This window comes from Archocentrus centrarchus, chromosome 2, assembly GCF_007364275.1.
Source record: "Archocentrus centrarchus isolate MPI-CPG fArcCen1 chromosome 2, fArcCen1, whole genome shotgun sequence".
Lineage (NCBI taxonomy): Eukaryota > Metazoa > Chordata > Actinopteri > Cichliformes > Cichlidae > Archocentrus > Archocentrus centrarchus.
In genome coordinates, this window is record NC_044347.1 from 30989141 (window position 1) to 31012950 (window position 23810).

Below are 23810 nucleotides of genomic sequence, written 5' to 3' on the forward strand. Positions count from 1 at the left end.
GTGTGTGTGTGTTTGCATGTTAGCGGCCTCCAGGCTGGGATGTGATCAGGGCCTCACGGCTCTGCTCAGGTCTCACTGCTGTCCTATGAGCCTGTTAGGGATACACATATTAATAAATCCAATCAAGCCCAAGCTGTCATTCAGCACTTCTTTATTGTTTGCACACACTGATATTACTGTATATTACCATTATACATCATACATGTAGAAGACTGAGCTCCACATCATATCAAAAGTAAAAGGATGAAAAAAGAAAAGATGATAAGGTCACTACGTAAAAATAGATCAGCCTGGAAACCAATGACGTTCTCTCACGGAGAATGTTGTTCACTGTCACCATGACAACAGTTACAGTACAAAGATCCACAGATTAGAGAGGCTGTAATCGCTCGGCAGGAATGTTACTGAAAACGTGACGTCAGCTCACATTAGAAAAGGAAGCCCAACATTATTATTCTTAATCTGCTGACGGCGACTCTGGATTACACCAAACTGAACCCAGACGTTATTCCAGCTCAGCTGACGCACAAACTGCAACCGTCCACCCACGGGCACCGTCCACCCACGGGTGATCGCTCATCGTACCTTCAGCTCTTTCTGAGCACGAACATGCAAACACCAGAGCTCTGCTGTCTGGATCTATGGCAGGATGATCACACTGGCACTTGGATGGCTAATCACATGATCACTTGGGGAAAACAAATAAGGCATAAGGCACAACACACACATACACACACGCACGCACACACACGCACGCACACACGACAGCACGTCGATCACTGTGGCATCAGGACAGGTAAACGGAGATTTTTTTGCTCTCAGCTTCAGTCAAACTGAAATTCTGAATTTTTTGGTGCTTTTCAGTCACATCATTATAGAAACCAAGAATCACAGGAACACTACAACACTCATATTTACCCACTCTAGTATTTTCATAATTAACAAACTCAAACACAACAAGTTCAAGAGCATTTGGCTCGGAGTCTTTACACAAAATGGAAGGAGACACCTCAGCCGGGTCACAAAGGTCAACTTCCAGTTACAGTCATAATCAACAGCTACGGGTCAGATGGCGGGTTAACGTAGCTCAGACTGAGGCTTTGGATGGGCACAGATGGCAAACATGAGGTCATGTAAACTGAGGAGAAAAGCAGAGCTTTCCAGGGTGCCGCACAGTCCAAACAGGAACCACGTTTGTCCTGGGAACACAAAGAACGTGAGCGGTGAGGAATGGAAGGCAAATGCAGCAGGAAGCTTCAGGCCAGTGTAATCTGATTACAGATTACACTGGCCTGCTCCCAAATGCCTGTAGTGACTAAAATGCCATCAAATATAATAATAGCTGAAGGGAATACTGGTTTGTGATTGGCCACAGACAGCAATGGTATAACACATCATTACTCTACATTAATGCTCCAGTAAATGAAAGAACAATACTTTCTGACGGTGCTGCTGCAGCATGACTGGAAAGCTGGAAGCACTCAGCAGTACAGCACTGGGTGAAGAGCCACAAACATCACACAACTTGGACAAACTCCTTTAGTGGCAGAACCTGAAACAAAATATGGCAACTGAGGATATAAAACATGAGAACGGAGGTCAGAACGGAGACGGGGAAAAAGCAAAGCCATTACTGCCCAACTTGGATTACTGCTCACATGATCAGGAATGAGACGCTGGCCTATTTCATAGTTTCAAACTCTGATAACACAAATCCCTGTGGGGGGGTCCCCTGCATGCACACGGGTACTGCATGAGACCGAAGGACACCTCCCCCTCCTTTCTCTGAGCACCACACCTGTAATAAACAGCTCCACGCTGATGACCACACCCACAGAGTGCCTGGAGTGGTGCTCACCGGTCACCTTCTCTGACACACACACACACACACACACACACACACACACACACACACACACACACACACACACACAGTTGTCATTCAGGAAAGAAGCAGACCTTTTGTTGTGTGTGTGCCGTTTACCCACCAGTAAAATTAGCTACTTATCAAAGCTAAGAGAGACGAGTCCAGAATCAGAGTTCCTACAGTGAAAGCTGAATTTAGTCAGGCTGTGGTTCCCGTGTTTCCACATTATGTCATTAGTGAGGATCAGTCAGATATAGGAGAGAAACACTGCTGCAGACCGCTGGTGTGAAACCACAGCAGCTTCAGGTCCAGCACTTCCTGTACAGCTGTATGTGCTCACTGAGTGCCACGACTCCTCTACAGTACAGCATCTCATAGATTGTCCTCAAAGTTTGGTACCAAGTTCACCAGTCTGAAGTTAACCTGAGTCTTTCATGGAGCTGCAAAGTCTCACCTTCATCAACGCCCTCTTTAGTACACAGTCAGAACCCTATGGGACGAACAAACTCCACATCACACACACAAAGAGAAAGAAAGGGGACATCTACGTCCAACTGCTATTATCCTACTGACAGATACAAGGACGATAACCAGCCGCTGTGCTCGGGCAGGGCCCGACACACCTGAATATACACGTGAAAGCATGCAGGTAGGAATGGAGTTCACGAAGGCCCGGATGGAAGAAACAGGAGGCGGGAGCTTCACAAAGGAGCCACGTGACAGGCCTGCAGGCTGCAGTGCACTCACACTGTCAGATTTCATGAGTGCATTGCTGTCCTGGAAGATACACACCCCCTCCTCATGTTACAGCTCTTACAGTGTGAGCCTGATAACCAGAGTGAGCTGCTACTCTGCATCATGGTTCAGCTTCACACTGTGCTCACAGGGAGAAATGGATGACATGTTTAGATCTGTACTCGTGTGGCACATGTTTTTGGGAATTTATAATGTGTTCTGTGAGTGTGTGGGAAAACAGCTAAAGCAAAGCGATGTGGAGAGTCCTCAGTGCCCTCCACAGAGGCTTCAGCGCACTGGACCGAGGGTGCGGTCAAAGGCCCAGAACATGGCAGGGAAACAGATGTGCTATTCAGAGGTCTGGTGTGAGGGGAAGGCCCCAGATACAGTTTATATTGTGTTGGCAAGGAGAAGAAAAAACTAAATTTAGTAGCATAATTCATTGCTATAAGAAAATTGCAGAGTGGATCCTTTGTGTTTATTCGCAGCTGCATTTTGTGGTGCTTAGACAAACACCAGGTGCTGTTGGTCCAGCAGGGTTCTAGTGAAGTTATTGATTGGTCCAATGGCGCTGAGTGACATGGCGTTGTCCCGCCCCCACAGCAGGTTAGGACCAAACACCACAGCCAGGTTACTGTTGGTCATCTTATTCACCTCACTGTTGGCTGATACCTAAACACACACACACACACACACACACACACACACACACACACACACACACACACACACACACACACACACACACACACACACACACACACACACACACACACACACAGAGGATGCTGTTGGTGACAGACAGTCTAAATGATGTAGAGCAGCCATCAGTGTGACTCTCAGGCTGTCAGCTGTACCTGTGCCAGAAATGTGATGAGGTATCGCAGTGATGCGTAGTTTTCCTCGGGCAGGGACTCTACCAGCGTCTTCATTACCGTCGCCTGGCTCTCACTGGATACAGCTGCAACACACACACACAGAGTCAGTGTGAACTCAGGCTCCAGATGCTGTGCAAGTACTCAACACACTGTGTAGACTAGAACACCAGCTACTACAGAAATGAGGTGTTCACAGGAGTTTGCATTCACTGTAATTCTGCATATGCATGCAGGTCAGTATTCAGCTCTCCTACAGCAAAGTAAGGGTTATCCTGCTGGGTGTGATCTGCAGTTTCACTGCTAGAAACACATTTACATCAGAACGTAACAACGTGCAGCAGCTTTCCTGCACAGGAGCTGGACACAGACCGCCGAGCTCTTCCTTCAGAGCCTTTCTTACTTGATTCTAATCAAACCAAAACAAATCAATGGTGAATGTAACAGCAGTGCTAGCTGCTTCAACGTACAGGCAAAGTTGACGATGTCGTTGTAGAGCGTGTAGGTCAGCAGAGGTTCAGGTAGCTCCCTCAGGAACTTTTTCAGAATGACAGCAGCCAAGTGCACATCTTCCATCTCTCTGAAGTTCACTGTTTCCCCTAACAAACACACAACAACAACACAACACAGAGCCAATAAGAAAGGAAAGACTGTCTGTGTGTTCCAGCTGCTGCCTGTCAGCTCCATCAGAGCAAGAAATGAGTGTCTGCGCATCTGTAAATAACCTGCTGTAACAGAACCACAAACACTGCAGTCTAACTGCTGCACAGCTGCTGTGTTTGGCAGCATCATGCTCACTGTGTGGACACAACTTTTTTGGCAGTTTGCAGCTTATGTCACATGATGTCACATGGGTCGAGCAGGTGACTGTTCAGCTTCACAGGTGGGTCAAAGAGGCCTGGTGGTCATACCCGAGTTGTACTTCTGCTGGACCTCCTTCACCAGAGTCACGTTGGCAGATCGTCTGAAGATGCCCTCAATCTCCAAGCCTGACACACACACACACACACACACACACACACACACACACAGAAAGAAAGAAGTGTTTCTTACAGACACCATCTGTATGCACAGCATGAGCAGCACAGCACAGGTGTATAAGTGTGTGCAGGCAGCAGGCTTTGCTGACAGCCTGCTCTGATACACCTCTGCAGCAGCTCTCTGCTCTGGACCTCAGTGACGCTTCATCCATGCATCGTGTTTGTGTTACCTTGCTCTGAAAGGAAGCTAATGGTGTCTCTCATCACCACAGGAACTGGATCACCCTCTGGGTCCCTCTGTCTGAGCCTGACAGACACACACACACACACACACACACACACACACACACACACACACACACACACACACACATTAAAACAACAAGCCTGGACCAAAGCAACAGCACGCACTCTCACCACTTGGCGGGCATCTTGAAACCATCCATGCACTTATTTAGGCTTTTATTTTGAAGCATTACACAAATAAGCCACTAAAAACATGCACAGAATTAAAAACTGCTCAAGTTTGCTGACTGCCCAAAAGAAGACTGAAAGCTGTTATAGTTATGTTGGACCCCCACAGTTATTACTACAAGGTTCCTGTATCTCTCCTACAGCAGCTATGGCACACAGACAGCACACGGTCAGCTACTCACAGTGCGAGCGGCACTCCGAACACCTGGTTGGGCAGAGGAGGGCTGTGAGGAGGAGACACGGGAGGCTGGGTGCTGGGTTTCAGAGACGCTCTTAATTTGTTGTCGTACCTGCCACAGAGACGATGTTAGTCTTTGTGGTGCGGGACCGCACACGCAGCATCACTAGCTTTCAAATAGATTCCAAATGATAACAGGATGCAAATGAAAACAATCCTACAGTCCAAAGGACTCCAAAAAAACTTCTGTTGTAACTCTTTCAATACTACAGCTGGTCTCCATGCCTCATTCAGCCTTCGGTCACACAGTGAGAAGACACTGTTTGATTTCCATTTTACATCATGACTCAGGCTTTTCAGTAGCTTGGCTGGAGAACAGAACGTGGAGTTGGACATGAACACTTACTCTCTGACACGGGTGGGAATCAGCAGCTGATCACACTTGACCACATCCTCCAGCTCGCTCAGATAGCTCACGTAGTTGATCTTCCTGCCGAACTTAAAACTAAGAGACAGAGACAGTCTTCAAATAGATTCACCTCACAACCTGCAGAATTACTCTGTGAGCCGCTGATGCTCAGACCGTTTCATTTGTCCACCTGAGTTTATGATGCAGATGTAAGAAACTGAAGGTAACAAACAGCACACACAGCATGTGTAACTCTGAGTACAAGGCTGAGGTTCAGTCTGTGCATTTTAGACTGCTGCACTCAAAGAGAAGCTGCAACAACTGCTTAACTGAGTCATCAGAAGACATTAGTTATCCAGTTATTACCAGTAAATGCCTAGGTATCTTCTTATTAAATATGCTAGCTTTTCCTGCTTTTTGAAACATTAAAGAATAAATTTGGCTGAGACACAACCCTGTCCCATCAATATAAAGCTGCTTCATCACAGGATGAAGGTGGTCACTCAGTCCCCTCACTGCAGTGGTCAGACTCTTCCTTTAATGTGTGTGTTGAACAGCAGCAGTCATGTCAGTAGTTTCAGTGTGAGTCAGCGTGCTGTCAGAAACACTGAAGTGCTAACTTTGGCTTCTATCTGCAGCTGCCGTGACTCTGTGTGTCTGCTGATGTGCACTCTGAGCTGAGCTCTGCAGTGACACATGTTAGAGGTGATATACATCAGCTTTGTTCCAATGCATCAGTATGCACCAAGAGCTGAACCTGAAACCCTGCAGGAAATTTAAGATTCACGTTGGTCACAGCTGCAGCTCTCCACTACTGCCACTAGATGTCAGTAAAGTCCCATCATTGGTGGAGCTGCCTCAAATTCATGTTCAGTCATCATGCACTGATTAGAGGCTTGAAGCTTCCTAAAGAAATCATAGGCATGAGCTGTAGGAAGAAACACAGGTATCCACACCTGTGGAACTGCTCAGCAGCAGCACTTTGCAGTAGTACATGCATTTATCCACAGAGTAACGCTGTACTGCATAATGCACAGTAGTACTGTCGGTCAAAATATTCCCACGGCTGATGCATCAATCAGTATGTAAAATAAGGTGTGTGGTAATGTTTGAAATACTAATCCTAGCCCAGGTGTTCTCAGTTCCAGGTGTATCAAATGAGGCATGTGAGCGGACAGGTGCCACTGAGCCTGAGCCTGGTACTGTAACAGGAAGCCACCGCTGCAACAGCTCAGTCTGAGAAACGTCTTTACAGCAGCTCTGTAAATGTGTGACGTGGCTTCATTAGAGAATCCCACTCAGGAACAGGAAACTAACCTTATGATTGGTTTGAAGAGGATCAGCAGAGTCTTGATGAACATGGTAGGATGGACGATGTACAGGGCCTTGATGTTCTTCTTGTACCTGCAAACACACACAGCAGATATTGTGCAGCCTTTTTTACATAACGATGACAGTACCAACCACAAAGACTGCTGTGAACAGTAACACAGCCGTCATCCACAGAAGGACACACAACTGTAGACTTGCTGTCCTAATGCTCAGTGTTCTCACCTTTGACATGTGTCAGCCAAGATGATTGACAAGTGCAAAGTGGTAGTTCCTGGATGCACACTGGGGCTCAGTGGGCGTGTTCACCAGTGATTAACTGGGTGCCCAGCAGCTCCTCGGTCCTTCTAGCAGTGACAACAAGGCTGCAGGTGTGGAAGCAGCTCGTGAAACCCTGCAGCTATAGTCTGTGTTTTCTGTTGCATTTCACTGATGGGGGTCTCCTCCCACCATTAATGAAAGCACCACATAAATGCAGAGGTCAGGATAACATCACAGCCTCATTTCATAACAGAAAGCCTTCAGCAGACCTTCTAAACTATTCAGCCCTAATTTGGAGGCCTTGCCCTAAACTGTGATCAAAATCCTTTTAGTGCCCAGCAGGCTAGTAAACATATAACACTGTGCAATAATGGGTCATAGTCTGTATTATTTATGGCTCAACCAATCAGAGGTCGGCATCACAGGCTAATCAATCAGGCTGCAGCCCGGAGCTGATGTTCCGGCTCTTTACCTGGAAGTTTCTCACCATCAGCTGCTGCCAGCTGTTCAGGGACCGAGGTCAGCTGGCAGATATGGGGAATCCCCACTTTCTCCATTCCACTCAACACAGTATGACAACAGTATGCTCCTGTTTTATATTGTGTGGGAGCATAAAGTTAGGGTTGCAGTGCTATACTGTGTTACTGGATGATTGTGACAGTGTGCACCTTTGCTTATATAGTACAGGGGGGAAATGAAACGTCTGTCCCTTTTCCTCTCCTAACTATGAGGAAAAAGGAAGTGCAGTTTGTTTTCAGGGTCCAAAGTGAAGCCTGGCAAAGAGACGGTCAGCTCTTTAAGGCTCTGTGTGTGCAGCGTGTGTCGGAGCTTACTTTCTGTCAAACTCTCTGTATGCGTCTCGCAGCCAGCCCAGAGAAGGCTTGTTTTCACTGGTCAGCCCGTGATGGAAGTAGATCAGCGTGTAGTCGCTTTCCACATACTGATCCAGTGTCCCTTTAAGATACCTGAAAAACATGCAGCAGTATCTTTATCGACTCCAGTGCACTTCCTTTAGTGTTCAGAGACAAGGGTAAAAATGCTGCTTTACATTCACAGCATGACACACACCAAAGCAGGGACCATTACAGCAGATCAACAGCGAGCTATGCCTGCTCCATTACTTCTAATTATGATTATCTGGGTCAATGTCAAAATCACAGTTATGTAAGACCCTTACTCACTGACTGTGGAAACAGCCAGCAGCATAAAATAACCTTTAAAATGTCTTTTTACAGTGGCAGGAGCACATGGCTCAGACGGAGGTGATGGAGGACACAGGTTGGTGGTTCGATTCCTGGCAGGCAGACTCGTGCAGCCAGGAATCGAACCACCAACCTTCCTGAGCTCCAGCCACCCCGCTGCAATGCTGTGAGTCTAACTGAAACCAAAATGTCAGTAAATCCTTCTTCTTCAGTTGTGTCCCATTAGAAAATGCTGAGCAAAGCCTCTGACTGCGTTACATTACTGCTTACATCAGCAGCTTATGATGGTCCAGCTGGTGCTGTGGGGGCATCCTGCAGGCATTAAACACGATCACCTTCCTGCCAAAGTTGTCATCACCTGCAGACACAGACATGGATTGGACGTTACCTACATTAAAAGAATTTACTTCACTAAAAATGACAAATAAAACATAAGCACACAGTGTTTTGTTAGTAAAGCGTGAAAGCAGGAGGCAAAGGTCAGCTGTGAAGGGCAGACAGGTCTGTGACTGCAGAACTGACCGGCCACTTCAATGATCTGATGTCTGGCAATGTCGTAGAAGGGATGGTCCCAGGGCAGGTGGGGAGAGCTGGCATCAAACTGCTGGGAAACATCTGTCTCTGACACACACACACACACACACACACACACACACACACACACACACACACACACACACAGTAAATAAGACAATAATCACAGTAACAGTACTACAGTACAGTCCTCATATTTCATGTCATGTTTTAAGCTTCACACCACCACAGTTAGTAAGACGTGCTTCTTCCTGTGTTCTGTACATTTCTCTCTCTAAAAGGTGTGTCCCTGCGCTTCACTTACAAACATGACCTTACGTGCAGGTGTGTGCAGGACTCCTCTCACCTGACTTGCTGAGGAAAGACTCGTCGGGGGGCCACTGCTGGTCCTCGATGGTAGCCAGCTTCAGCTGTCCCAGCTGGGCAGTTGCAGGGTCGTCACCCACGTCTACCAGCAGTTCCGAAGACATCACACACACTCACACTACAGCACTACAAGGCCCCCCTCTCTCTCACACTCACACACACACACTGACACACACAGTGATGTCTCTGTTCAAGTCACTCAAACACACACACACACACAGAAGCTGCAAGAGACAAAAACGCTCCAGGTCAGCGAGGTTTCAGCACAAACAGAACATGCTGCTCTTTAACGACCCTTTAACAACAAGATGATCCAAACGAGTCAGATCCGCCCCACATTCGATCGTTCAGCAAAGACGGACTCTGATGCACATCTACTCTTCTGACACGCTAAACCACAGAGTCCAGTGTCTTTGTGCCATCTCTCACAGCTGTGTGGGAAAGAAGAAAAACGAGTGATTCATGCTTTTGCAGCAGCATCAGCACCATCAACACTTGCTGTACATGAACCATCACACAACACATCTCTCTCTCACAGCCTGGAGCGATTCATGCTATCAATTAAAGAGCAAACATCAGAGGCTGAAGTGGTCGCACCATTTTTGATAAGAACAAAGCAAAATCTGAAAAGAGCAAACTGGAGGTAGATGGGAAGTGCTGCTAAGTCCTGATAACTCACTGTAACCAAGTATAAGCTCCAGACATAAGGATGGGAGCAAAAAGAGCCAGCACTACTGTAATCTGATTGGATAATCCTGGGAATGGTCACAGGGCACACACATCAACAACATCCAGGCCTAACAGTGTGGCAACAATCACCCACTTGTGTAGTTCGTCTCAGTCGCATCACTCTCACTGCTCTTAATGCAGCTCTCATAACACAAAAGATCCAAACCCCTTCAGCCCAGCTCTGCAGAAAAAGCTCTCACTGCAGTCCTGAGACAGCAACTCCAGCCAAAGCCTCACAGAGCGGCATTCACACACACAGCACCGCTGCACTGAGAAGACCACAACGAGACGTGAGACTGTGCAAAAGTCTAGAGCCCCCTCATTACCAGAGTGCCCTTCTGCTTTCTTTAGATTCAGCTTCCAAGGAGCCAGACTGTTGGAATTTTTAAAGTGCTCTTGAGCAACAGGTCTTCAGGCTTTCTGAGGGACCTTCGATGTTTTTGGCTGCTTTTTAACACAATTTCAGTCCAATCCTTGTACCTGACTGTTGTTTTTGTTAAGTGCCCCAACACCTGCCCTACGAGGCATTCAAACACAACAAGGCCCCTAACTCAGGGGACAAACACATTACAGACAGGCTAGCAAAGGGACAATGTTAGCTTCTATCTTTAGTCACTTTGTAAACAGTATCTGAGAGTCACGTCCTTAAAGGAACAGGGAAACACATCCAGCAAAGACCTGATGCAGGACCTGGGAGGCTGCGTGAAGCTGACACCCCACCCACATGAAGACTTCCAGCAAACAGATTGAGCAGTTAGTGCTCCGTTTGTGCCGCTTTGTGCCGTTAAAATGGTCGTTTGTGCTGCTTTTGCTGCCAAGTAAAACCAGAGTTATGCCCAATACTTTACGCCATGTTTTTTCCTGTGTATTGTCCTCACCTTCGATGCGTGTTTTGTACAGAAATAAACGGAGAAAACAAAAGTTTCGCTAACAGGGAGTGCTTGCTAATAAAAACAAAACACATGCACCATCTTAACCAATCAGAAAATTATGCGGTAACACGACTCACTAAAAAAGTAGACCAATCTGGTTTGTTTTGGAGCACAATGGGGGGGAGGGGGGTGACCTTTAGATGCCCTAAAAAAAATAATCTTTAATAACTCAGAAACGAAAGCAGCACAAACGGAGAACTAACCACTCAGTCTATTTGCTGGAATTTTTCACGTGGTTGGGGTGTCAGCTTCACGCAGCTCCTGAGAGATGCATCTGGACCTTCAGCTGATCCGTCTGCTGTTCACTGAAGCCTCATCAGAGGGGAGAACAGCCTAAACTGGACTGTAAATCAGTGGCAACGAGTCTGATGGAGTGATGAAGCCAAATTTGAACATTTTGGTTCATCAGTCTGTAGGGAGGAGAGAGGCCCAGCCCTGAGTGTGTGCAGCCATCTGTAAGGCACGGTGGAGAATGGGTCACAGTTTGGGCTGTTTCAGCCAGTGGTGCTGAGATCTGACAGACTTGCACCATGCAGTCCCTGGAAAGCATCTGACTGCTTCATTTTTCAGCATGACAACGATCCCAAACACACTGCCAGTGCAGTAAAAGCATCCCTGGATAGAAAAAAAAACACATCTTTGTCCCTTCTTATTTTATATACTGTATTTCCATGTATGTTTGCACATACATCACTGCACCTATTTCCCAATTAATTAGCAAAATATAAAGAAATGAGGGGTGGCTCAAGCTTCAGTGCAAACAGCTCATTTTGGAGACTCAGTGGCATCGAGGCGCTCCCTCTCCTGCTGAACCCTCTAAGAATGAGTCAGCATCAGCCTGTGAGGGTGCTCGTGTTGCATCACTGCAGATGTCAGCTGCTGAACCAAAACATAACTGCTATACGAGAAGTCTTGATGCTGCGTGGGCTGCAAGATTAGATTAATTTTAATCTCAATCACAGTTTAACTGGCTTCCCACAGTTAAATAAACATGATGTATTGAAATGTATGTTCCACCAACACAGTAAAACAACAGTTGCTGAATCAGCGCCTGACCACACACCTGCATGTGCCAATCACAGCCTGGTTTCCTCGACTACTCTGGATGAGCAGCACTAAGTCAAACCACTAAATTCAAATGCCTCGCACAGCAGGAGGTGAAGCGCCTTCCCTCCAAGCAGAGCATCATCAGTTATTGAGGAATAATTCAGATTTAGAGCAGGTGACATTAACCAATAAAGAAACCATACACAACAACTGCTGTAGAGTTGTGTCTGCACCACAAAGCAACACAACTAACTTATTCAACCAGCTAAAAACACGAAGGCCAACAGTGTTCACTGACACCAATCACCCAGCATCTACTCAGACAAGCCTGCACTGCACGTGTGCAGATCCATCCAGCCCACAAACACACACTGAAATCACAAACACAATCATGCAGTGAGTGATGAAGACTTCAGGAAAATGGTCAACACAATGGACTAACAATGCATTAGTCTATTGTTCTTTCTCAAGTGGAAAAACCTGCGCCAAAAATGGTGCAGGAGAAGTATGCATGGATCTCTCAGCTGTGGTTTCAGTCACGTCCATCGTGCAGGTGCATGGAGACTCTGCTTCTGAGGCCAGGTGAATGAACACCTGTCTGCACAGATTCATTTTTCCATTCACAGGAATGCAGCACAGTGTGAGGGTGAAAGCAGTGTGTGTCCTGCTCATTCAGTTTTGACTGAATAAGGAGGACTGATTTTATTCTGTGCAAAGATCTGCACACATGTGAAGATGTCAAAGTTGTGTTTACATCACAGTACATTAAAACGGTGTGTCACAAAAAGTGAATGATTGTGATAATTGATCGTTTAGGTCATAATCACACAGCCTGTGTGCACTGAGACATGTGTTGACAAGCACAGCTGTACATGCTGCTACTGATTGATATAAATAACATCACCTGGCATACTGACAGACACACAACCTTCTCCAAGTGACAGCCTGAGACACTGCTCACTGCAGACTGGGCAGAAAAATGAAGCACAGGGCTGTGATAAAGCACCAGTGTGTCAGGTTATTTATTGTGTTATCTAACATGAACACTGGTGCTGCAGCTGTCGGTGGGTCTTTGTCACTGTGAGCAGTTAAACAGGAACAAAGGCACATTTTCATCACAGGATCTCTGGGCATGAACCAGCTGCTCTCCCCCAGTCAGTGACTTCATGCTGCCTCTTTCTTTGCTTTTTATTTGAGCAGGAAGTGAAACTCTTGAAGTTAAGATTGTGTTTCACACACTCGGGTCAACTTAGCATGTTTTTGTAGTGCTGAGAAACCAGAAAAGCTCCTCAAAGACGACCTGAACTAATGGGCACTAACCAGTGAGGATGCTCTACCTCAGAGTGGGTTCTTTATCTGAGCAACACCTGCAGAGTTTTCTTCTCCAGTAACAAAGGAACCGATAACCCTGACAGGATCACATGATGAGCGCCGGCCTGAGGTGTGAAACAGCATCAGAGTGAGAAGCCTTAGACCTCAGTGGGGCTTGGTTTTTCTGAGAGTACATGTGACTGAAGGCGGATGTTCATCCCTCTGTGGTGGCTCTCTTCCACTGCGATGACCTTCAATCGGAGCCTTCAGCAGCTCCAACAACAGCGTTTATAACAGCATGAGCTGCATAATGGAGGCTCATCAGTTCAATAACTGCATCACTCTTCTCCTCACTTATTAACCCTCCTTATCTTCTACATGCTTCCCTTTTATCCCCCAGCCCCTGCTTATTATTTACCCTGCTCACACACACACACACACACACACACACACAGCTGTGATGTTATACTAGCTGACAGCATGTAGCTTTAAATAAATATCGCTACTAACCAACAGTCAGTCAGCCTATTGCAGCTTACCACAGACACACACAGACACACACAGTGAAAAAGCAACTGTTTGCACACTATCAGCATGTTAGTCAGTAACCAAGAATCTGTTGGGGAGGATGCTGGCTAGCATTTCTGATGACATGCACAGTAACAGCTTCCTCTTTTCCTTTCACTGACTTCAGCAGGTCACAGCAGAGGGTGCAACACCTGACACAGTTTATTTCCAGACATGATGAAGCTCTACAACTAAAACAGCATTAAAACACAATCAGATTCTAAATGAAAGGAACGGTGCTTTCCTGAAGTGTTAAACATCTGCAGACACTGGATACTGTGTTTCCAAACATCTGCAGATAAAAAGCAAAGAGAACTGAAGGAGCAGGATCATCCTGACACGGTGGAAGTGCAAATGGTCAGAAGTCAGAAGAAAGTGAAGCACACAGAGCAGAGTTTGTCTTTACCAGTGAACAAGTCATCCAGTATCTACAGCAGCATACAGGGATTAGCCCCGAAAGCCAAGTCCCAACTCCCTGCTCAGTTTGTCAGTTAAAGCACGGTTTGTGTGTTTGTTTGCTTGGATTTGTTAACCAGAGGGTTGTGTCCTCAGTGTGGACAAGGTTGCCTCTGGATTTGATCTGAATGCTCTGCTGTGATCGGTCTGCCTATGAGGCGAAGCGCAGACTCACAGGCTTTGAAGAAACCTGTTGTTTCGGGGTACCTGCTGGGTTAATGCTCTATTTAAACAAATCATGGATATGTTGAATCCTGGAGTGTGTCCAGGAACAACACCGTGTATGCAGATGGCACTGTTTGCAGATTATGTTGCACCGCATCCCTGTGCACACACCCATAATGCCACTGTGTTCATTTGTGCCTTTAGCAGAAGGATGGAGCACAGTACCCTGCCCCCTTTATTCTCTCACAGCACTGCAGAGCAGCTGAGGAAAGCAGTTTAGTCAAAGTGTGCTCCAGGGGCTGGGAAAAGATTCCCAGGAAAGCTGTGCTGCAGAAATAAAGAGAAAACTGTAATGCATTATTATCACCGAGCATTTCCCATCTGAAACACTGCTCTCTGCCTTTATGGCACTGCAGCTTCAGTGGGCCAAATACCACCGCATGCACCATCAAATCTGCAGGAAAACCATAATGCTGACATGTACAAGCAGCAGCAACATTCACTCTCTCTCTCACACACACACATTATGTAACTGTTGTAACATTTTTGCACCATAATGCACTCTTCAGTTTGTAATGTCATCATACTACCTCTGCTCACTGTAAATACCAGATCCTTATTTATATTTCTTGTATTTATTATTTTGGCACCTGGAGGATGGCGCCAACAAAATTTCATTGTATTGTGCAATGACAATAAAGATATCTTATCTTAATGCACTTATTGGAGACACAAACAGCCCTACAAAGCTCCAGGTGCCCCAGGGACTGACCCTGAGCTTAAACTACAGTGTGAAGAACCTGAACCAACTAAAGGACCACAAAACAGCAGCCAGTGTGTCTGAGGTGCATCTGTACAGCTGATATGGAAGATGAGGTCTTATATGAGCATCTCCTCTGTGTGGTAAACAATCAATTAACTGATGTTCACACCTCTGCTGCACAGCGTTCATCTCAGTGGTAAGAATCACTGCAGGCATGCATTTACATGCAGGCAGCACGGCTGGAAGGCTCCTTACATCCTTACAGTGATGACAGCCTGTCACTCAGACACACTGCGCCTGCGCTGTACGTCACAGACATGAACAGAAGAATGCAACCTTAGATTTAAACGATAGGAGACCTCACAGTGTTTAAATACTTCTCTTTAAGCCGACTGGTTTCACATTCTGTTTGCCACTCAGCACCTCCGCCCTACAGCCAGGGTTTGCTGAGGGTGGAGCTCAAAGACTCCATCAGGAACCAGCCTGAGCCTCCAACCCCTGCGTCAGTGTGGAGCTGAAGCAGAGCAGTACTTCAGCAGATCACACCTGACAAAGAGCCAAACACACCGCAGAGCTATAAGCACACACTGCCATAACACAACAGACCAAACAGCTGTGATGTAAGAGGTTATCTTTGGGAAATGATTGTGGCGGAACTAAAGACAGATCTGTAACCGGACTTTGGCAGACTGAGATGAAGCCTCGCTGCTGATAAGCCGCCGATAAAAGCAACAAGTGAGCAACTCCGCGCCGCCGAAGCAGCTACAGACGACACTGAAGCTGCTGCTGGAGCAGAGCTAAGCAGGATAGCGCCGCCACGCAGCAGCCCGCGGCTACTTCAACACGCTCTACACACGGACACACGCTTTACGCGAAAGCTTCCCAAACGAAGTAAGGATTCACGAACCTGACCAAGACCCCGACCGAGACGAGGCTTAGCTCGGCTAAAGCAAAAACGGCCTCACCGCACCGAGAGAGCCCACAGATCCCGGCTGTCTGCGCCATGACAGCCGCGAGCTTCAGCCGCTCGCTGTCTGCTCAAACCGGGAAAATAAAGGGTTTATTTACCGTAATTTCGCTGCTTCGCCGTTTCTACCGACGGGTTCGGTAGCGTCTGAAGTTGCCGTGGACTGTTGACAGCAACGAACCTGCGTCAACACCTCTTCCGCTTATCTTCAAAATAAAGCTATGCGATTCCGTTTGTGTTTACTGAACCTGTCAAAATAAACGTACTGAAAATGTTTGCGCGCCTCCTGGTGGTCTCTTAGAGGCATTACGTGTGTGGTGCGCTAACATTTGCAGAGCGTCTCGTTGTGTTTGTTGCTCTTTTTTTCTTCCTGTTTTCCTCTGGATGGTTACTCGAATGCACAGAGTTACACACCAGTCTGTGTTCAGCACTAAAACTAACAAAGGGCTGCACTTCCGGTTTTAGTTAGTGTTAGTGCTGCTGATTGTACACTGATGCCGTCCATACAAAACCCCAGCAATAATACTACATACATGCTCACACCCGCAGGTCGAGACTGACATTTCTGAGCCTGGCGTGGACAGTGACAAGTACACACACACCACACAAACAGTCGCGATCAGTTCATCTGTTCTGGTTTGTTCCTAACGTCCTCTAATCTAACGCTGCATCTTTACCTGCAGTGACGTTTCATACACCACAGTGCTTGCAAGCTTGCATAAATATGCAAAGTGCATAAATATTACCTAAAATCAGAAAATTACCTGATTAAAATGAGAAGAAGAAAAAAAAAAAACACGTGGCCTGATCATGCATTTATCTGGGAAAATGTGAACGACTGAGCCTGTAAGCGGTGCGTGTCTGCAGGTAGGCAGGTGTGAATGTACTTTCAGAGTTAAAGGAAACCCACAGAAATACTGAGTCTCAAAGTATGTATAAGGCTTATGAAGAGGGAAATATGATTTCTCGGTGTGTGATATCTGAAAATGAGTGAAACACGCTGAGACATGCTGAGTGCCGCAGGGTGGGGCTCAGGAATGACCCACGCCTCTGTTTACACCTTGGCTCCTGTGATGACGCACAAGATCCACAGTGGGTCACCGACCCCCTCCAAAGCGCACACCCCGGCTGGGACTGCCCGTCTCTTTGTCTGAGAGCAGCGGGCTCTTCAAACGAGCAGCAGTAAATGATTCACACATTTAACAGCAGCCATTCGAACTACACTAACGGAACCCCCCGAGGGACATTTCTGAGTGCGGAAGTGAAATCAGCAGTTCCTGGTTCTTGTCCCAGTGCGCAGCCGGGGTCAGGAACAGTGTGTGAGGTCATAGTTGTCCCACGGGTTTGTTGTGCTCAGCGCAGCGGAACCTCGACGTCCTGTGAGACCGTTTCCAGCTGTGATCCGGGCGGAGGTTCATGCTAGAGCAGGAACCCGCCGGCAGCAGCCGGCGCGGCCCCGAACCCCGGCCCGCGGCCGCCGCGCTGTCGGTGCTGGGCGCAGCCGGAGCCGTGGCCGCGGTCGGCTGTTTCTGCGCGCTCGTGTACCCCATAATCAAAGGTAAGCGCGTGCGCGGTGTCTCGGACACATGCATTCATGACGACAACTTAAATAAAATGAAAGAGTTTAGCTGAACTACCAGCAGCTGGTGCAGAGCGGAGCACAGGGGACCCGGTCCGGTTCAGCCGTCAGTGCCAGCTCATGGGGTCAGGGTGTCCCAGCTGATGGGCCTGAGCTACAGTGTGCCACCAGTGTGACCGAGAGAGAAGCTGAATGATGAATGAATGGCAGGTTCTGAATAGGTCATCTGGCTGATGTTGTGTGGTTGTGGTCCTGTAACATCGCGGATGGATGTTTGACCTTCACCCAGCATGGGTGCAGTTAATCAGAAGCGTCTGGATATTACTGACTGTTAGCTGTATAGCACACAAGCAGAGGAGACAACATATGAAATATAACCTGTTTTCATTCAGTTCAATTCTATCTACACGGGCCAAATCACAACAGTCACCTCAGGGTGCTTTATATTGTAAAGGCCCTACAATAATCACTAATAATAATAACCACTAGCTTTTGTGTGGTAAAATCAAACTGTACTCAGTGTTGGTATTTTATTTTGTGATTAATAAGCTGCCACATTGTAAATCATTTCTCTCAGAGAATGATTTGTCTTGTTCTTCAGTCTCACTGCAGGCTAACTAATCCTGGCCCAGGCGGTCAGTGCACACAGAGGGGTTAGGCCTCTGGCTCAGGGTAGACTGCTTGTGTGGTACTGAGCTCAGTTCTGAGGACTGTTCTGTACAGTAATGATGACTGCCTGTTTCAGAGCTGCGGGCAGAGAGGGTGAGAGGAGAGGATGGACGTGAAGAGAGGATGCTGGGTAAGTATCAGCTGTTCATTTGTCCTGCAGGTACAGCTCCATCAGGAGATTGTGTTCACCTTCATGTGCAGTTGTGACTTTTTGAAGCTGCATGTTGTGTACATACATGTTTACACACTGACACAACTCTAAAACCAACTTTTCTGAAAGGTACTGTACAAAGGGACAGGTGTAAATGTGTCAGAGCTGCAGCTGACAGAGGTTTCCTCACTTAGTCATTCTTTACTAAACTCAGCAGCACGCTCTGCTCATGCCAGCAGTGAGGAATGGGAAGCAGGCTGGAAGCAGTCAAACGGAGCCGAGAGACGGGGATGATGGTTTCACAGTAACCTGACTTTAAAGCTGAGTCAGTGCAGGAGTGGTTCCAGGCCCGGGTATGGGTCCTTCAAAGCTTAGACCCCACAGAACACCACAGGCATAGAGACGGCAGGTCAGACGCCGCACATCCAGTTTCCTGCACATTAAAAAAAATGGGAAATGTGCCCAAATCTAGGCGTGCAAAGCTCATTGGGACTGGAATCTCTACCTGTGTCCAGTCAGGCTGCTATAAATGGTCTGAATGCATCATTTTGTCTCCTAAGAAATTTACATTTTTGTCTAAAATATGTTTTTTTTTTCCCTTTGGCATTATGGTTTGTTGATTGAAAAGTAAAATTAAGGAGTTCTCCATCAGTTTGTACAATATTGTGTGCAAAACGGGAAAGGAAGCAGGAATCCTGCTCGGCTGTAAGCTGCAGATGAAGGGGACTGACCGGGTTCTTGTGTGTGGGTAGGTTTCTGGACCATCCTGGTGCTGTCAGCAGTGGTAGGCTGCATCTGCTGTGTCTTCTCGTGGACGCTCACCTACCTTGACTCGTACCAGCCTGGCATGGCATTCCCAACGCTGCTGACACTGCCCCACTTCAGGTAACACACTGGGACACGCCGCTATATGAATACAGTGCTGTGGAAAAGTACCCGCCCCCTCCTGATTTCTTAGCTTTTTGCATATTTATCACACGTGCATGTTTCAGATCATCAAACTAATGTTAATATTAGACAGAGATAACCTGAGTAAATGCAAAATGCAGTTTTTTATTAAGGGAAAAATCTATCCAAAGGGACCTGATCCTGTGTGAAAAAGTACCCCCCCCTCCATGATCAACACGTTTTTTGGAAAGCTGAGTTCAGGCACACCCAGGCCTGATCAGTGCTGCTGAATCATCAGTAAATCACTGCATCCTGCTGTATATGTGGGCCTCAGGGATGAACTGATGTGCAGACGTCCTCCTTCAGGATCTTCTGGTAGAGCAGAATTCATGGTTCCATCAGTTACAGCAAAGCAGCCCCAGACCATCACACCACCACCACCACCACGTCTGCCTGCTCGGCTGATGTTCTTTTATGAACCCCTGTGTTAGTTTCTGGAGATGTAACGGGACTCAAACCTTCCAGAAAGCTCAGCTTCTCACGTCAGTCCACAGAATGTTTTCCCAGAAGTCTCGGGGATTGTCCAGATGTTTGTTGGCAGATGTGAGACGAGCCTTTGTGTTGGTCAGCAGTGGTTTTCTCCTTGGAGCTCTCTCATGGATTTTGCCCAGTCTCTTTGTTACTGTTGAATCATGAACTCTGACCTTAGCTGAGCCAAGTGAGGCCTGCAGTTCTTTAGATGTTGTTCTGGGTTCTTCTGGGACCTCCTGGATGAGTCCTCGATGCACTCTTGGAGTGATTTTGGTAGCCGGTCGCTCCTGGGAAGGTTCCCACTGTTCCAAGGTTTCTCCATGTGTGGATAACGGTTCTCACTGTGGTTCTCACCGTGGTTCTCACCGTGGTTCTCTGCAGTCCCAAAGCCTCAGAAATGTCTCTGTGAGCCTTTCAGACTGATAGATGTCAGAGACTTTGTTCCTCAGCTGCTTCTTTAGAGCGTGGGTGATGTGCTGAGATCTTTCAGCCTGCTTCACTTTGTCAGACAGCTTCTGTTTAAGGCATTTACAGATTCTGCAGGTCTGCAGGGATCAGGTCTGGGGGTGGCAGTGACACTGAACTCAGCTTTCTAAAAAATATGGGGGGGGACTTTTTCACAGGAGGTTTGGAGAACTTTTCCCCTTAAATCAGAATGAAATCATCATTTTGTACTTCCTCAGGTTATCTTTGTCTAATATTACAAGTAGTTGGATCTGAAACATGTAAATGTAAGAAATGGGGCCATCAGCACTCATGTCACTGTGTATTTATTGCTTGATAACACTCGTTAATATGATTTCTCTGCATGTGGGATCTCTTCTAGAGATGTTTATGACCACGGCTTCCACATGGGCTACGGGGTCGCTGTTCTTAATGGCATCATGGCCATGCTCACCGCCATCTGGAGCCTCTGCTGACACGCACACACACGCACACACAGACCGTAGAACGACAGTTAAGCCAAATAACCACAGTAGTCTGTCGTAGTCACAGCTGTGCCCTGACTGATGACAGCAGTGCAAACACCGGTGGAGGACTGAAGCTGCTGCTTACGTGATGGCCTGCGTATACATGCTGCTGTGGTCCTGCGGTGGGATGAAGACAGTTGATGCACAGACTGCAGCATCTGTGTTTTCACCTGATGCACTGTAGGTCTCCTGGCTACAGTTCAGGGCTAAAGCTGGTACAGCAGCTCTGGTGGAGGAAACAGAAGAATTAAACTTTGAGTTTTACAGTTGATGAGTTGTCTTCATTATTTCCTCCCATCGTCTCTCTCCAGCTCAGCCTCTTCCAAAGCTGTGCCACTGGATTAGTCCACAGTAACTGCGCTGTTCGACCTGTGCACACTGCACAGTGCTGATGCATGAAGTCTTTAAGTGGTGATCGCAGGCCTGCTACAAACACAGAGCATTTCTTCAGTGTCTAAAAAGACTTTTAATTGCATGAACAATTTAGAGCAAACTGAGTTGTGCAGATTTCATATTTAATAAGATTTGTTGTTCAAAGGCCAAATTGCCATTTTAACGTCAGATTAAATTCCATTAGAAGTGCTTCAGTAGGCTGAGGGTTTTTTGAACATGTCAATAATAGTCAGACCTAAGGCACGAGAGGGCCTGCATAACATTACATAGATGGTTTTAATGTTCTCAAGTGCTTCAGCAGATTCACCATATGAATGGCTTCATATTATGTGCTTTCCTCATAGTGTGAACATCACACAGATTTAATGAAGACATGGAACAAGCAAATACTTAAGAGTTGAGAGACGTAGTCGCTCCAGCATGTCCTGGGTCTTCCCTGGGGCCTCCTCCTGGTAGGACGTGTCTGAAACTCCTCGCCCAAGAGGTGCCTAGCAGATGCCCAAACCTGCTCCCCCCCAGATGACTGTAGGGTGGGCGTAGCTCAGGAGGAAGCACACATCATTTAGTATTTGGAAGGTTGGTGGTTTGATCCCTGGCTGCTCTGATATCTGCATGCAAGATAGTGGGCTCCAAGGAACGGAGCATGAATATGTGGATAATAGAAAGGACTTAACCGGGGAGAAGAGGCCCCGTGGTAGACCCAGGACACGCTGGAGAGATTATGTATCTCGGCTGGCCTGGGAACGCCTTGGGGTCCCTCCGGATGAGCTGGAGGAGGTGGCTGGGGAGAGGGAAGCTTGGGCTTCTCTGCTTAGGCTTCTGCCCCCGCGACCCGGCCCCGGATAAGCGGAAGAAAATGGATGGATGGAAGAAAGGACTTAGCTGTAGAAGTAAGTGCTTGTGTGAATGGGTGAATGAGGCATGTTGTATAAAGCTCTGTGAGTGCTCAAAGCAGAGTAGAAAAGTTTAAATAACTGAACTTCTCACTCTGTTTCTAAGAGCCAGCCACCCTTCACAGGAAGCTCGTTTCTGCCACTTTTATCAGTGATATGATTTTTTGGATCACTGCGGACAGCTCGTAAGGGTGAGGGTAGGGATGTAGATTGACTGGTAAACAGCATCACCTTTATGCTCAGTGCTCTTCAATTCAATTTTATTTCTATAGCACCAAAACAGTCACCTCAAGGCACTTTATACTGTAAGGTGAAGACCCTACAATAACAGGAAACCCAACAGTCCAAACGACCCCCTATGAGCAGCACTTGGTGACAGTGGGAAGGAAAAACTCCCTTTAACAGGAAGAAACCTCCAGCAGAACCAGGCTCAGGGAGGGGGGGTTTGTCTACAGTGGGGAAAATAAGTATTTGATACAACAGAAAAACAGAAGTTCATATTTGGTACAGAAACCTTTGTTTGCAGTTACAGAGGTCAGACGCTTCCTGTAGTTCAAGTTTGCACACACTGCAGCAGGATTTGGGCCCACTCCTCCACACAGATCCTGTGGGAGGTGCTACAGAAAGTATGGGGAGTCTGGCTCATTGTTGCGGCCCATTCAGTCCCTGTACAACCACAGCGAGGTTCATGTTGCCAGCAATAAGTTGCACTCGTTTCCTGTGGGTGTTGGACTTCATCAGGGCTGCCCTTTGCCACCAATTCTGTTCATAATTTTTATGGACAGAATTTCTAGGCACAGCCAAGCGGCAGAAGGCTAATCCATCTAATCCATCCCAAAGGTGTTCTATCAGGCTGAGGTCAGGACTCTGTGCAGGCCAGTCAAGTTCTTCCACCCCAAACTGGTTCATCCATGTCTTTATGGAGCTGCTTTGTGCACTGGTGTGCAGTCATGTTGGAACAGGAAGGGGCCATCCCCAAACTGTTCCCACAGAGTTGGAGCATCAAACTGTCCCAAATGTCTTGGTGTGCTGAAGCATTAAGAGTTCCTTTCACTGGAACTAAGGGGCCGAGCCCAACTCCTGAAAAACCTGGGATTTGATGTGCTCTTGTGCAAGGTCAGGCTTTTATCACACTGCTTAGAGCATAACTCAGTAAGTTGTTGTTTTAAGAGCTTTTCACTAAAATAATTACTGTGCTTTATGCTTTGTCCCTTTCTGAAGAATAACAATAGCTTCTCATAGTGTCAGCACATCATCAGCTGCTCTTAGTGAGGATTTGTGCCAGGCTGTAGTCATGATAGAAGAGTGCCTCAGCATGTTAGTGTGGAACCCAATGCTGCCATCTAGCTGTGTTAAACAGAACAGCAAGAACAGTCATGTCATCATTAAATATATTTACTGTGATTATATTATATGAAACCAAAGTGACTTCCATGAAAATAAAAGGAAGGTGAAGTCTGTCTGTCCTCCTTCAGCTGTGCATATTTGATCAAATCGCTGTTTCAACTTGTCTGATGACTGCTGCTGGTTTCCTGTGGTCATGCTCTTGGAGATGAATGCTCTTGCTAACCTCTCCCAGCGTGAACAT

At 47.0% G+C, this 23810-nt stretch overlaps 2 protein-coding genes across 3 annotated transcripts; one reads left to right on the plus strand and one right to left on the minus strand.

Annotated features, from left to right (window-relative positions):
- Positions 1 to 134: 134 nt before the first annotated feature.
- On the minus strand, positions 135 to 16354 carry arhgap1 (Rho GTPase activating protein 1). Of its 2 annotated transcripts, none has more exons than XM_030746495.1 (13): positions 16249 to 16354; positions 9191 to 9434; positions 8833 to 8925; positions 8581 to 8668; positions 7942 to 8073; positions 6836 to 6922; positions 5516 to 5614; positions 5114 to 5221; positions 4688 to 4764; positions 4389 to 4466; positions 3948 to 4076; positions 3460 to 3563; positions 135 to 3274 (listed from the first exon to the last, which is right to left on the minus strand). In XM_030746495.1, the coding sequence occupies exons 2-13, from the start codon at positions 9312 to 9314 to the stop codon at positions 3107 to 3109; spliced, it is 1287 nt and encodes a 428-aa protein (XP_030602355.1). In that variant the 5' UTR covers positions 9315 to 9434; positions 16249 to 16354; the 3' UTR covers positions 135 to 3106. The 2 variants fall into 2 exon arrangements, with proteins under 2 accessions (XP_030602355.1, XP_030602346.1); XM_030746486.1 differs by having other exon boundaries at positions 8833 to 8931.
- Positions 16355 to 17250: 896 nt separating this feature from the next.
- Positions 17251 to 21205, plus strand: arl6ip6 (ADP-ribosylation factor-like 6 interacting protein 6). Its single transcript, XM_030751690.1, has 4 exons — positions 17251 to 17705; positions 18472 to 18525; positions 19299 to 19431; positions 20792 to 21205. The coding sequence occupies exons 1-4, from the start codon at positions 17564 to 17566 to the stop codon at positions 20883 to 20885; spliced, it is 423 nt and encodes a 140-aa protein (XP_030607550.1). The 5' UTR covers positions 17251 to 17563; the 3' UTR covers positions 20886 to 21205.
- The last annotated feature ends 2605 nt before the right edge of the window (positions 21206 to 23810 follow it).